Below are 14,805 nucleotides of genomic sequence, written 5' to 3'. Positions count from 1 at the left end.
TAGGAAGGATTGGATGAAGATAGCAGGAAAGCAGAGGTTCAGAGGAATGAAAGCATCTTTATACACTTATCTGAAATTCTCACTAATGAATTACATAAGTATCTCTATCTTTATTTTCTGTTTAATTATTATTATTATTAGAAAACTCCATAACCTTTTAATATCCGCCTGACTGAGATTTACAAGGTGACCATAGCTTGCTTCATACCAACAATCTCCGTGGGATCGACCCTTACTCACGTAAGGTTTATTACTTGGGCGACCCAGTGCACTTGCTGGTTAGTTGTACGAAGTTGTGAAATAGAATTAAGATCATGAACGTGCGTATTGAGTTTTTAGCGCCGTTACCAAGGAAGCAATGATCACGATTTTGCACACCAGAGGGCATAACTCTCTGGTTTTTATACCAGAGTGGCCAAAATTCGCAGCCGACGTGTACGCGTCTCCCACGCTTACGCGTGGGTGTGCGAATTTGAAGGGGGATGCGTACGCGTCAGATACGCTTACACGGGGGTCACGGTTGTGCCCCAGGCATAAAGTAGGCACACTGGAGGCACAACTCTCGGGTTTTAGTACTATGGGCTGCGAAAATGCGTCCACGCGTACGCGTCTAGCACTCTTGCGCGTGGATGGCCCTTTTTTTTCAAACTCATGAGGAGGTCCAATTATAGCAAAATTTGGTAGTAATGCATGCAAAAGGAGTCAAAAACATCAAAAACCTCATTTAAAGCTCAACCTTAAGCATTTTTCACATCTCAATTCAATCAAACCATTATCAATGAACTCCTCATGAGTAATTTAGCAAAAATCAAGCAAAATCAAGGCTACTATGAACAAACTCACAAATCAAGCAATTGTAAAAGTCACAATGAATCACAAGATCTATATGCAAGAACTATACACAAATTATACCATGGTGGGGTGTCTCCCACCTAGAACTTTTTGTTTAACGTCCTTAAGTTGAACAGTCATGAGCTCAAATCTCTTTGCCTTCGGGTGCATCTTCAAAGAGGAACACCTCAACCTCCTTGTTGCTTTTCATCTTCTCTCCATGGTATAGCTTTAGACGATGACCATTTACTTTAAAGATGTTGGGGCTTCAAGGGTGCCTTAGGTGGTAGACTCCATATGGTTCCGCTTTCTCCACTCTATAGGGCCTTCCCACCTCGATCTTAGCTTTCCAGGCATCAACCTTAACCTAGAGTTATAGAGGAGAACTAGTTCTCCGACTCTAAACTCTCTTCTTCTTATGTTTCGATCATACACCGCTTTCATCTTCTCCTTACAAAGCCTTGAATTCTCATAGGCTTCCAATTTAAGGTTCTCAAGCTCCACTAATTGTAACTTTCTTTCGACCTCGGCCCCAAATCCGGTGTTTAACTCTTTTACGGCCCAATACGCTTTATGTTCTATCTCCACCAGAAGATGGCAAGCCTTCCCAGAGAACGGGCTCATACCAATGGGCGTTTTATACGCCGTCCGGTAAGCCCAAAGTGCATCACTGAACTTCGAACTCCAATCCTTCCTATGAGGCTTCACAACCTTTTCCAATATGCACTTGATTTCGCGGTTAGAGACCTTGGCTTGGCCGTTCGTTTGTGGGTAGTATGCCGTGGCCACTTTATAGATGATGCCATACTTCTTCATTAATCCTGCCATTCTTTTGTTACAAAAGTGCGAGCCTTGATCACTCACGATTGCTCGTGGTGATCCAAAGTGGTAAATGATGTTATTCCGGACAAAAGAAAGCACTACATTAGCATCATCAGTCTTAGTGGGGATTGCCTCCACCCACTTGGAAACATAGTCAACAGCAAGTAGAATGTACATGAAACCATTAGAATTTGGAAAAGGCCCTATAAAGTCAATACCCCAAACATAAAAAATTTCACAAAACATTTGTTGGGGCATTTCATTCTTCTTAGAGATATTTCCAAACCTAAGGCATTGTGAGTAAGAGCTAAAAAAGAGAGAAGCATCTTTGAAAAGTGTAGGCCATCAAAAGCCACAATCCAAAACCTTCTGAGCCGTCCTTTGACGACCAAAATGACCACCACCCTCGGAAGAGTAGTAAGCCTCCAAGATAGCTTGATGCTCGGATTGAGGCAAGCACCTTCGAATTACTTGATCGGCACCACATCTCCATAAGTATGGGTCATCCCATACATAATATTTGGATTCGCTTTTAAGCTTATCCTTTTAATGTTGAGAGAAACCGGGAGGAAAAGTGCGAGCAACCAAGTAATTGGCAATAGGTGCATACCAAGGGATAACTTTAGAGATTGCTAGCAAGCCCTCAAGAGGGAAAGTATCATCAATAGGAGTGGAATCGCCCTTTGTGTGCTCAAGGCAACTCAATTGGTCCACCACTAAGTTTTGCGAACCACTCCTATCTTTGATTTCAAGGTCAAATTCTTGCAATAGCAACACTCATCGTATCAACCTTGGTTTGGATTCCTTTTTGGCCAACAAATATTTTAATGCCGCGTGATCTGAGTATACTACCACCTTAGAACCAAGTAAATAAGCCCGTAACTTGTCCAAGGCAAAAACAATAGCTAACAATTGTTTCTTGGTGGTAGTATAATTGGATTGCGCTCCATCTAAAGTCTTAGAGGCATAGGCAATGACATAAGGAATTTTACCCTCACGTTGACCTAGCGCCACTCCCACCGCATAGTTTGAGGCGTCACAGATGATTTCAAAAGGTCTAGTCCAATTCGGTCCTCGCACTATGGGAGCTTGGGTCAAAGCAATTTTGAGCTTGTCAAAGGCCGCCATGCACTCTTCACTCAATTCAAAATCCATATCATTTTGCAACAATCGAGATAGAGGTAATGCCACCTTACTAAAGTCCTTAATGAATCACCGGTAAAAACCTGCATGTCCAAGAAACGCATGGACTTCCCTCACAGAAGAGGGGTAAGGCATGCTAGAAATAACATTGACCTTTGTCGGATCAACCAAAATACCATCGTCAGAGACAATGTGCCCTAAAACAAAACCTTGTTTAACCATAAAATGGCATTTCTCAAAATTTAACACAAGGTTTGATTTAGTACACCTCTCTAATACTTTTGCAAGATTGTCTAGGCAAAGATCAAAGGAGTCCCCGTAAACACTAAAATCATCCATGAACACCCCCATGCGTTGCTCCAAAAGATCCACAAATATACTTATCATACACCTTTGTAATGTTGCCGGTGCGTTGCACAAGCCAAATGGCAATCGCTTATATGCATACATTCCGAACGGCATGTGAAGGTTGTCTTTTCCTGGTCTTGGGGAGCAATGTGAATTTGGAAATAACCGGAATATCCATCTAAAAAATAATAATGAGATTTACCACATATGTGATCAAGCATTTGATCGATGAATAGCAACGGAAAGTGATCCTTTCTAGTGGCCAAGTTTAGGCGCCGGTAGTCAATACATACCCTCCATGAGTTTTTGACTCTTGTGGATATAAGCTCCCCTTGTTCATTCTTGATTGTAGTAACACCGGATTTCTTTGGGACCACTTGGACGGGGCTCACCCATTCACTATCCGAAATCGGATAGATACTGTCTGCTTCTAATAACCGGGTGACCTCCTTCTTCACAACCTCTAAAATGGTAGGATTTAGACGCCTTTGAGGTTGTCTAACGGGTCTAGCTCCTTCTTCCAAAAAAATTCGGTGTTCACACACTTGGGGGCTAATGCCGACTAAGTCCGCCAAGCTCCACCCTATGGCCTTCTTGTTCCTCCTCAAGACGTTAAGCAACTTTTTTTCTTGGTGGGAGGTGAGCTCCCTTTCAACTATTACCGGGAACTTTTGGTTCTTCTCAAGAAAGGCATATTTTAGGTGGGTTGGGAGAGGCTTCAAATCTGCATTTTTGTCATGACTCGGCACTTTGTCTTCCGGTATCATTGGAGGTGATAAGACTTCTTCTTCACATACATGGGGACTCCCCACACTTGGGTCTTGATTCATACTCTTTCCATCAAAGCCATCTTGATGAACTTCGGCTACAACATTATCAATCAAATCATACCAGAAAATAGAGTGATCCTTCGGTGGGTGTCTCACGCCTTCATCAAGATTAAAGCTCATTTCTCTTCCATTGATCTCAAATGAATAGGTGCCCACAAATGCATCCAACTTGAACCGGGAGGTCTTCAAGAATGGCCTCCCAAGCAAAATAGATGAGGTCCTACCGGTCACTAGGGGGCATCTTGAGAATATGAAAATAAATTGGGAATACCAACCCCTTTATACTCACTAGAACATCCTCTGCTATACCAACCACTGAAATTATGCTTTTGTCCGCCAAGACAAACCGGGTGGCCGACCGTTTCAACGGTGGGAGCTTTAAGACCTCATAGATGGACAAGGGCATAATACTCACGCAAGCGCCAAGATTGCACATACAATCCACAAATTGGACTCCATTTATGGGGCAAGTTACTAGGCAAGGGCCGGGGTCACCACACTTCTCCGGCACACCATCCATTATAGCAGAAATAGAGCTCCGCAATGGTATAGTTTCTAATTCACAAATTTTCTCCTTATGCATACATAGGTCCTTTAGAAACTTTGCATATTTAGGCACTTGGCGGATAGCATCAAAGAGAGGAATAGTTACCTCAACTTTCTTGAACATCTCCACCATTTTGGGGTCCAACTCAACTTGCTTCTTTGTTTTCTTTTCCAATGTTGGAAATGGGATTGGAGTAGCTCCTTGCAAGGCATCCCCATCCTTAGGCATTTTACCCCTTGGTTGATAAATCACTTCTTCAACTACCTCTTGAGCTTCATCCTCTTCATTAACTTCTTCTATCTCAACCACATCCTCATCGTGAGTGACCTCTATTGGGCTTGGCGCACTCCTCTTTTGCAATTTAGTTCCGGACCTCAAGGCAATGGCATTGATGCCACATGTGGGGTTAGGTAGAGGTTGAGAGGGTAAGGCACTTGAGATTGAGGCTTGAGTGGTAGAGGTGGGGGTTGATTCTATGCGAGAAGCAAGGGCTTGAAGTGTAGATGCAATACCGGCAAGGCTTGAGACAAGTGTTGTTTAAAGCTCCTTTTGGCCTTGGAGAATGGAGCGGAGTGTCTCATCTTGGTTGGACGAAGGAGAAGGGTAGGTGATTTGGGGTGCTTGTGGTTAGTTGTTTGGAGGTGCTTGCCTTTGATGAGGTGCTTGGTAGGTTTGGTGTGGTTTTCCTTGGTTTTGGGTTTGATATGGAGGGTTTTGTTGGTATCGGTTTTGTTGATTGTTGTTGTTCCATCTTTGGTTCCCTCCATTGTCCCTTCCTCCTTGATTATATTTGTCCCTTCCTCCTTGATTATAATTGTCCATCCACCCTTGGTTGGAGTTATTTCTCCATCCTTGGTTACTGTTATCCCTCCGTCCTTGGTTAGAGTTGTCCCTCCACCCTTGGTTGGAGCTATCTTGCCACCCTTGATTAAAATTGCCCCCTTGGCTATAGTTGCCTCCTTATTGTTGATAACCTTGGTTGGGGCGATTGTAGTAAGTATTAGTAGCTGCCAAGGTATTATCTTCTTAGAGGTTTGGGCATTCATCGGTGTAATGGGAGTAGCAAGAGCAAATTCTGCACACTCTTTGGGGGACCAATTGTTGACTTTGTTATGGTTGAGGAGGTGGAGATTGTTGTTGGTTAAGTTGAAGTTGCTTAAGAATATTTGTCATCTCTCCCAAGGTTTGGGTAAGGGCGGAGGTCTCACCACTAGTAGAAACTTCATTTATAGCTCTTGGATGGTTGTTTCTTTGCTAGCGGCTTGGGTGGACTCGGCCAAATCGGCAATTGCCATGCCTCTTCCACTGTTCTATACTTTGTCAAGGAACTATTGCTTGAGGCATTCAAGAGGATCTTGTCTTGTGGCTTCATTACTTGACAAAAAATAGCTAATCAACACTAGAGTGTCAATCATATGGTGTGAACATGAGTCAAGAAGCCTCTGAAACCTTTCCCAATACTCGTATAAAGTTTCCATTTCACCTTGGACAATGCATGAAATTTCTTTCCTCAATCGATCCGTCACTTCCGGAGGAAAGAATTTATCTAAGAACTCCCTTCTAAGCAAATTCCAATCACCAACAATCTCATTGGGCAAGGTGTAAAACCACTCTTTGGCTCTTCCCTCAAGTGAGAAGGGGAAGGCAAATAACCAAATAGCAACCTCATCGGAACCCTCCCGCCTAGTTGTTGAACATACACCTTGGAAGTCTATAAGGTGTATGTTTAATAGGATCTTGGGCAGAGAGCCCATGAAACTTTGGTAAGAGATTAATCAAAGCGGTCTTGAGTTCAAAATTAGTATTTAGCTCCGGGTGACGCACTTGAAGCGGTTGAAGAACAAAGTCCGGAGCACCGGCTTCCTTAAGAGTGACTCTCCTTGGAGCACCGGCCATAGTTTCACTACCTAGATCAATAGAAGAGGTATTAGTAGTATCGATGGAAGAGTATATGATAAACCACTATTTTATGGTTTATCTTGTGCTAATTTGAGTGGTTTTTATCAATTCTTTGCTTACTTATTCATATAATTTGCATGGTTTTACAATTCCTTCCTAGTTTTGTTCTATAATGGAAAACTTGCTTCCTAAGCCCTTTAATTTATGTATTTTAATTCCTCTTTTATACCATTCGATGCCGTGATCTGTGTGTTAAGTGATTTCAGGATTTATAGGGCAGGAATGGCTTAGAGGATGGAAAGAATGCATGCAAAAGTGGAAGAAATACAAGAAACTCAAGGAATTGCTAATGCTTTCAGCCTTGACCTCTTCGCACTCAATCGATCATAACTTGAGCCACAAAGGTCCAAATGAGGCGGTTCCAGTTGTGTTGGAAAGCTAACATCTGGGGCTTTGAAATGAAATATAATTTGTCATAGTTGCTACGCTGTTAGGCGATGCGCACACATGGATCAACCGTACGCGTGACCTGGCAAAAGTTCAATCCACGCGTGGGCGTGGATGACCTGTACGCGTGACAGAGCCATGTGCTGGACGTATTAGAAATTGTTGGGGGTGATTTCTGAGCTATTTTTGACCCAGTTTTTAGCCCAGAAAACACAGATTAGAGGCTATAAAGTGGGGGAATGCATCAATTCATTCAGACAACATTCATTATTGACAATTTTAGGTTTTAGCTGTAGTTTCTAGAGAGGGAGGCTCTCTCCTCTCTCTAGGATGTAGGATTTCTCTTAGTTTTAGGTTTATTTCGTCTCAATTCCAGGTTTAATGTTCCTTTAATTTAGTTTCTCTTCTACTTTTATTTATTCTAGCATTCAATTTTATTTATTCCATTTGTTGATTGCTTTATGTTGACAATTTGGTTTATGAATTCTCATGTTTAATTTGATTTTCTACTTAATGCAATTTGAGGTATTTCAGATTTATGATTGCTTTCTTCAATTATGTTATTGATGCCTTCAATATTTAGATTTCTCTCCTCTTGGCTTTGGTTGAGTAATTGGTAACACTTGAGTTATCAAACACCCTTGTTGATTGATAATTGGAATTTGCTGGTTGATTTGGATCCCTCTAAAGCTAGTCTTTCCTTAGGAGTTAACTAGGACTTGAGGAATCAAATTGATTAATCCACTTGACTTTTCTTTATTTAGTAAGGGTTAACTAAGTGGGAGTAATAAACAATTCTCATCACAACTGATAAGGATAACTAGGATAGAATTTCTAGTTCTCATAACTTGCTAAGAGCTTTATTAGTTATTAATTTAATTTCTTGCAATTTTATTTTCTTGTTCCTTATTCCCAAAAAGATAATCTTCCATAACCAATAATAAATACACCTCCCTGCAATTCCTTAAGAGACGACCTGAGGTTTAAATACTTCGGTTATTAATTTTTTTGGGTTTGCTTTAGTGACAAACTAGTTTTTGTACGAAAGGATTCTTTGTTGGTTTAGAAACTATACTTACAATGGGAATTTATTTGTGAAATTCTTTACTAGCAAAAATCCGTTCGTCAGTATACCGTTCCTTTTTCAAATGACAATTCCGATTCAACCCCGGATAAGGTTGATGAAGTGGTAGGAACCCTTTCACTACCTCCAAAGGCTAACCGTCTCCTAGCTTGCCTAAAATGAAATAAAGTTCTCTCAATTTCGGGATCAAAAGTGGCTAAGCTTGGATCCAGTAGTGATCGCGTCATTCAAGGAAAGAGGCATAGAGCTCATGACAAGAAAATGCACTAAACAAAGGTTAATGCTAACTAATCAATCAAACTAACAATCAATCAATGAAAAATACGCAAGTATTCACATATCCACATATTTACACTAACCAATAATATAGCACACAATTGCAACTCCCCGACAATGGCACCATTTTGATGAGCTATATGCTGTCAGTATAGAATTCTCCAATGGAATTATGCCGTGTGTATAGTCTAAACCAACAAACTATAACGCATCAAACAAGAAAGTGTGTCCACAATTCAAATCATTAACCGAGAGTATTAGTCTCGAGTCGTTCTCCCTAGGAGTTGCCCTAAGGTTCACATTATTGGCTATGAATCTCTTGGTGTTTGAGGTTGAATGGGAGAAATTTAAACAAGCTTGCATAAAAGTAATGAACAAATGACAATGAAACTAAGGGACACAAGGAATTGAAATCAAGCAAGAGTAAACAACAATCAATTGATATAAAAGCCTTGGCTAGGGTTGAGAATTGGAAGTCCTATCATTATTATCTCCATCAATTGTGACATCAATTGGTCATTGCTCCACTTAGTTAACCTCAAACTATGGAAGAAAGTCAAGTGAAGGTAATCAATTTGAGTCCACAAGTCCTAGTCTAATCCTAAGAAAAGACTAGAGTTAGTGTCATTCAAATCAATTAGCAATTTTCAATTGTCAATCAACAAAAGACCTTGATAATTCTAGTGTCTCCAATTACCCAACCCCTTAGCCAAGAGAGAAGAACTACTCCATAGCTATAGTTGACATTTTATCAAGCATTTGGGGAGCAATAATGGAAGACATCATGAAATTAGAGAAATGAATTGAATTAAGGCTATCTGTTACAAACAATTGATAACAATCAAACAATTGACAATAATGAAAGTGAAATTCCTCAATTCATTAAGGAAAATCAAAGTAACAAAGTCTAGATCCAAGATCTACAACACTAGAACATCAAAAACACTAAATTGAGAATAGAAGAAGAGGATCTACAACTAGAGTAATGTAAATTTGAATCAAATTTAGATCTCACCAAAGTATCCAAGTACAATTGGAAATGAGAAAGCCAAAAACCCTAGAGAGAAGTTGGAGTTTCTCTCTCTAAAAATGTAACTTCCAAATGTAACTAACCAACTAAATGAGCAAAACATGCTTTCCCCTTCAATCCTTGGTTCTTTTAATCTTTTCCCGCCAGAATTCCTTCCAGAATTGGACTTGGAAACCCTCTGAAATTGCTAGGCACATTTTTACTAAAGAGGTCACGTACGCACGTCACGCGTATGCGTGGGTCACGCGTACACGTCGACGGGCTTTGTGCGATCCACCCATATGCGTCAGGCGTGCGTACGCGTCGATGAAGATTCCGCCCAGCCACGCGTATTCGTCCATGCTTGTGCGCCAATTCCAGAATTCAGCTCCTACGCGTGCGCGTGGGCTACGCGTGCGCGTCGATGCCAAAACTTCAAAGCTTCATTTTTCATGCTCATTTCCACTCATGCATACTTCTTTCCTCTCTTCTAGACCATTCTCACCCCTATAAACTCTGAAATCACTTAACAAATAGATCACAGCATCGAATGGTAAAAGAGGAAGATAAAAATATAGCACAATTAAAGCCTAAAAAGCATGTTTTCAACCATTGAGTAAAATTGGGAAGGAAACACAAAACCATGCATTTTATATGGATAAGTGTGATAGAATGTTGTTAAAACCACTCAGTTTAAGCACAAAATGTATCACTAAATAGCGGTGCATCAGGCAGTTGCACATGCTCATGTGCATGCTCTCTAGTTTGTTCTATCCTCTTCTTAGTGATGGGCTTGTCCTCATCAATGATGATGTCTCCTTCTATGACAATTCCAGCTGAATTGCATAGGTGACAAATGAGGTAAGGGAAAGCCAACCTTGCTTTGGTGGAGGGCTTTTCAGCTATCTTGTACAGTTCTTGAGGTATTACCTCATGTACTTCCATCCCACTCCCAATCATGATGCAATAAATCATGATAGCTCTGTGATAAACCCCAATTTTGTGGTTTATCTTGTGCTTAATTTGGGGGATTTTATTAACTTTTCTTACATTTATTCAATGAAATAGCATGGTTTTGTAATTCTCCCTAGATTTGTGCTTAAGTGTGAAAACATGCTTTTTAGGCCTTAAAATAGCTAAATTTAACTCACTTTAATTCCATTCGATGCCTTGATATGTTTGTTGAGTGATTTCAGGTTCATAAGTCAAGTATTAGATGGAAGAAGTGAGGAGAAAAGCATGCAAAGTGGAAGAACTCATGAAGAAATGAAGGAACCGGAAAGCTGTCAAACCTGACCTCTTCGCACTCAATCGACCATAACTTGAGCTACAGAGGTCCAAATGATGCGGTTCTAGTTGCTTTGGAAAGCTAACATCCGGGGCTTCGAAATGATGTAGGGGTGCGTATGCGCACATGATGCGCATGCACCGATGGATCAGTGTGGGTCCATTTTGGGCAACTCGTTGGGATTGATTTGTAGCTCATTTTGGGTCTAATCCAACTCATTTCTAATGCTATTGAACCCAAGGATTGAAGGGGGAATGAACCAAGTAGTCATAGTTTTGTTTTCGTCATGTTTTAGGGTAGAATTCTAGAGAGAGAGGCTCTCTCCTCTCTCTAGATTTGGGATAGCAATTAGGATAAAATTAAGTTAATCACTCTCAAATTTCTCTTTCAATTCTTGTTTTGATTTTAATTCTCTTTATATTTTAGTGTTCTATTGTCTTAATCTTCTTAGTTTCTCTTGTTAGTTTCTTATTTTGCTCTCTTTTATGTTGATCTTGATTGTTATTGTTGATTTCTTGCTTATGTTAGTTATGGGTTTTATTAATTCTAGCATTTTATGATGTTTACTTTTATTGCACTCTAGGTATTTGATAAAATGTTTACACTAGTTTTTGAGTAGTTTTCTTTACTCTTGGCTAAGGCTAAGGGAATTGAGTGACCTTGAGTCATTGGGTCTCATTGAATTGGTGATTTGAGAACCCTTGGTTATCAATTTGATACCCATTGACACTAACCCATTACTAATCTAATTAGTAGATAGGTTGGGACTTATGGGTTGATGTGATCAAAGCCATTTGACGTACTTCAAGTCTAGGAGTAGATATTACGTACTTAAGGCTTTTGGAAGTAGACTTAATGAGCTTGGTTCCTCATAATTATCAATATTTGGTTTGTAGACAAGGATGGTGATCTCAATTACCTATGTCTAGCCAAGAATTGTTTTCCTTTATTTTATTAGTTAATTGTCATTTACTTTCTTGTTATTTACTTTTCTTGCCAATTATAAATCAAACCCCCCCACATCTTCATAGCCAATACTTAAGCACTTCATTGCAATTCCTTGTGAGATGACCCGAGGTTTAAATACTTCGGTTAATTTTCATTGGGGTTTGTACATGTGACAAAACCAAAAATTTAATTTGATTTGAGGATTGACTATTGGTTTGGACTATACTAACAACGGAATTATTTTGTGGAATTCCGAACCGGTATAAATCCTATCATCAAATTAATGGCGCCGTTGCCGGGGAGTTGCAATGGTGTTATATTATTGGCTATTTTATATATGTTAATAGGCTTCTTTGTTAGTTTTTGCTTGCTTTAGGAGTTAGTTTTTATTTAGTTCTTATTAGTATTTGTTTTATTTTCTTTTGCTTTTATGAATTCTCATCCTCACTTTGGCTATGAGTTTGGCTCAAATTATGTTGTAGGGAATGGGAACTATAATGACAACATGCATCAAGGATGGAACAATCAAAGGTGGAGGGAGCCTCAAAGGATTGATCACATTTCTTGGCAACAACATCCTCCGTTTCTTATGGGTATAATTCTAATCCTAATGCATATCAATCTAATGGATGTGGTGACCCTTATTGTAATTGTCAACAACCACCACCAGATGCCTATGAACTACCCCCTCAACATAACTTTGAACCACCTTACTCACAAGCCCCCTACCACCAAACACCTCATTATGACCCTAATTCTTATCCACCATACCAACCACCTTATGAACCATATGAACCATACATGGAACCACTACCATCCCAACACAATTACTCTCAAAAACCACCTCAATATACACCATCTCCAAACCCTTACCAAGATGAACCAACTTCCAATTATGAAACTTCCTTCCCAAATAATGAACCTTCTTTTTCCACACCACCTCCAATGGATGATTCTCTCCAAGAATATGTTAGTTCTTACATTCGAAAGAAAGAAGAGAACCAAAAGGAGTTCAAAGAGTTGGAAGCCAAAATAGCTACCATAGCAGAAGCCGTTCGCAATATGGTCTCCTCCCGCCTAAGCCTATGCGATTAAGGAACTCCCATTGTTGAATGTGGAGAAGCAATTAAGGAGCATAGTTAGGGAGTGAGCTTAGAGCTTCAAGGTGAGGAAGAGGAGTTGAAGCAAGAATTGTCACAAGGGGAAGAAGTTGAGATAAATGAGCCGAAAGAAGTGGTTGAAAATATAGGAGATGTTGGAAGTCCATGGGAATGTAGAATTAGAGAGTCCTCTTCCAAGATGCTTGATGTTGATGTTGAGGAAGGTGTACAACCTCTAAAGCATACCATGACTGAAGACTTTGAAGAGGTTGATCAAGAGATGGATTCAATCATTGAGGAGTTCCTATCTACAATTGAATCCTCTCCCATTGGGCTTGACATGGAGATCAAAGAAGAAGATGCACAACCTTTCATGCCCTTGGTAAGCAATGAAGAAGATATTGAATTGGAAAGAAGCTACCAAGAGGAAGAGGTTGAGCAAGAAGCAAGCTCCGTCATTGAAGATGATTCCACACCAACTGATGAGTCTTTTGGAATTGATGAACCCACCTCATTGTGTTATAAAATTGATGACAAGGAGGATCGTGCACAACCTCCAACACATGGTTCGAGCAATGAAGGGTGTATAGAAGAAGTTGGTGAGCAAGGAATTGAACTTAAAGAAGCTTGCAAAGAGGTGGAAGTTACAAGAGAAGAGCACAAGGGAATGGATCTCACATTGGCTAAGTGTGGCGACGGTGGTGGTGGTTGTAATGGAGGTGGTGGGAATTTGAAACGGATTGGGGGTGGAGGTAGAGAGATGTTGGAGGGGGGTTGACGCTAGGATTTTCGCCAGTAAAGAATGTCATAAAAACAGTCGCGTTGTAGATATAGTCTCTAAACCGACAGAAATCCCTTCGTACAAACATTTTGGTTGTCACAAGTAACAAACCCCTTTTTAAAATTGATAACCGAGTATTTAACCTCGGGTCGTCTTCTCAAGGAATTGCGGGGAGGTATGTTCTTATTATTGGTTATGGAGATTGTAAATTTGGGGGTTTGAGAAATTTGGAGTTTGGGCAATGTGCACAGGTATATTTAAATGACATGTAAAATAAATTAACAATAATAAAATCTCTTGGCAAGGTATGGAGAACTGGAGGTCCTATCCTAGTTATCCTTATCAATTGTGATGAGAATTGGATTCTTCCCCCACCTTATTAACCTCTAACTATGAATGTAAGTTAAGTGGATGAATTAATTCTTGAAGAATTCCAATTCTCAATCAACAATGAGTTTGATAACTCAAGAGTTACCAATTATTTAACCAAAGCCAAAAGGAAGAAAATATGTAAGTTAAATTGAGAGTACTTATAAATAAAGCAAAGCAGAATTAAATCTGAAATTACCTCGAATTGCATTAATAATAGAAGATCAATCTAAACATAAAGAGTTCATAAATTAAATTGGGAAAATAAATAAAAATAAAGAACCTGGGATTGAGAGTCACTCCTAAAACTAAGAGAAATCCTAAATCCTAATCCTAAGAGAGAGGAGAGAACCCCTCTCTCTAAAAACTACATCTACTCCTAAAATTGTGAATTATGAGAACCTTCTTATGAATGGATGTATTCCTCCATTTTATAGCCTTTAATCTGTGTTTTCTGAGCCGCAAACTGGGTCAAAAACAGTCCAGAATTTGCTGGGTTCGAATTTTGCCACGCTGGATTTCTGTCATTGCGACGCGGCCGCATGGATCACGCGGTCGCGTCACATAGCGTCAGAAGAACTATAGCATATTATATATTAAATCGAAGCCCCGGAAGTTAGCTTTCCAACGCAACTGAAACCACGTCGTTTGGACCTCTATAGCTAAAGTTATAGCCGTTTGAGTGCAGAGAGGTCAGGTTGGACAGCTTTAGCAATTTCTCCAACTTCTTGCATTCCTTCCACTTTTGCATGCTTTCTTCCCATCCTCCAAGCCATTCCTGCCTTATAATATCTGAAAACACTTAACACACATATCAAGGCATCTAAGGCATCTAAGAGAGGATTAATAATAAGCAAATATAAGATCAAAGAAGCATGTTTTCAATCAAAGCACATAATTGGGAAGGCAAATGTAAAACCATGCAATTAATATGAATAAGTGGGTAAAGAGTTGATGAAATCCACTCAATTGAGCATAAGATAAACCATAAAATAGTGGTTTATCAACCTCCCCACACTTAAACAAAAGCATGTCCTCATGCTAAGCTCAAGAGAAACTATAAAGGAATGAAGAGGAATGGTA

General features: G+C 39.9%; 1 protein-coding gene across 1 annotated transcript; it reads right to left on the bottom strand.

Moving 5' to 3' along the window:
- LOC107640678 lies at positions 1,111-1,659 on the bottom strand. The gene has a single exon (XM_016344182.1). It carries the CDS (start codon positions 1,657-1,659, stop codon positions 1,111-1,113), a length of 549 nt encoding a protein of 182 aa, XP_016199668.1.

This window comes from Arachis ipaensis, chromosome B05 (assembly GCF_000816755.2).
Source record: "Arachis ipaensis cultivar K30076 chromosome B05, Araip1.1, whole genome shotgun sequence".
NCBI classification, from domain to species: domain Eukaryota; kingdom Viridiplantae; phylum Streptophyta; class Magnoliopsida; order Fabales; family Fabaceae; genus Arachis; species Arachis ipaensis.
The sequence above is the reverse complement of the archived record's forward strand: the minus strand, read 5'-3'. Positions and strand labels throughout refer to the sequence as shown.

Coding starts and splice junctions, on each gene's coding strand:
- LOC107640678 (XM_016344182.1), bottom strand. CDS start 1,659: ATGGCAGGATTAATGAAGAAGTATGGCATCATCTATAAAGTGGCCACG.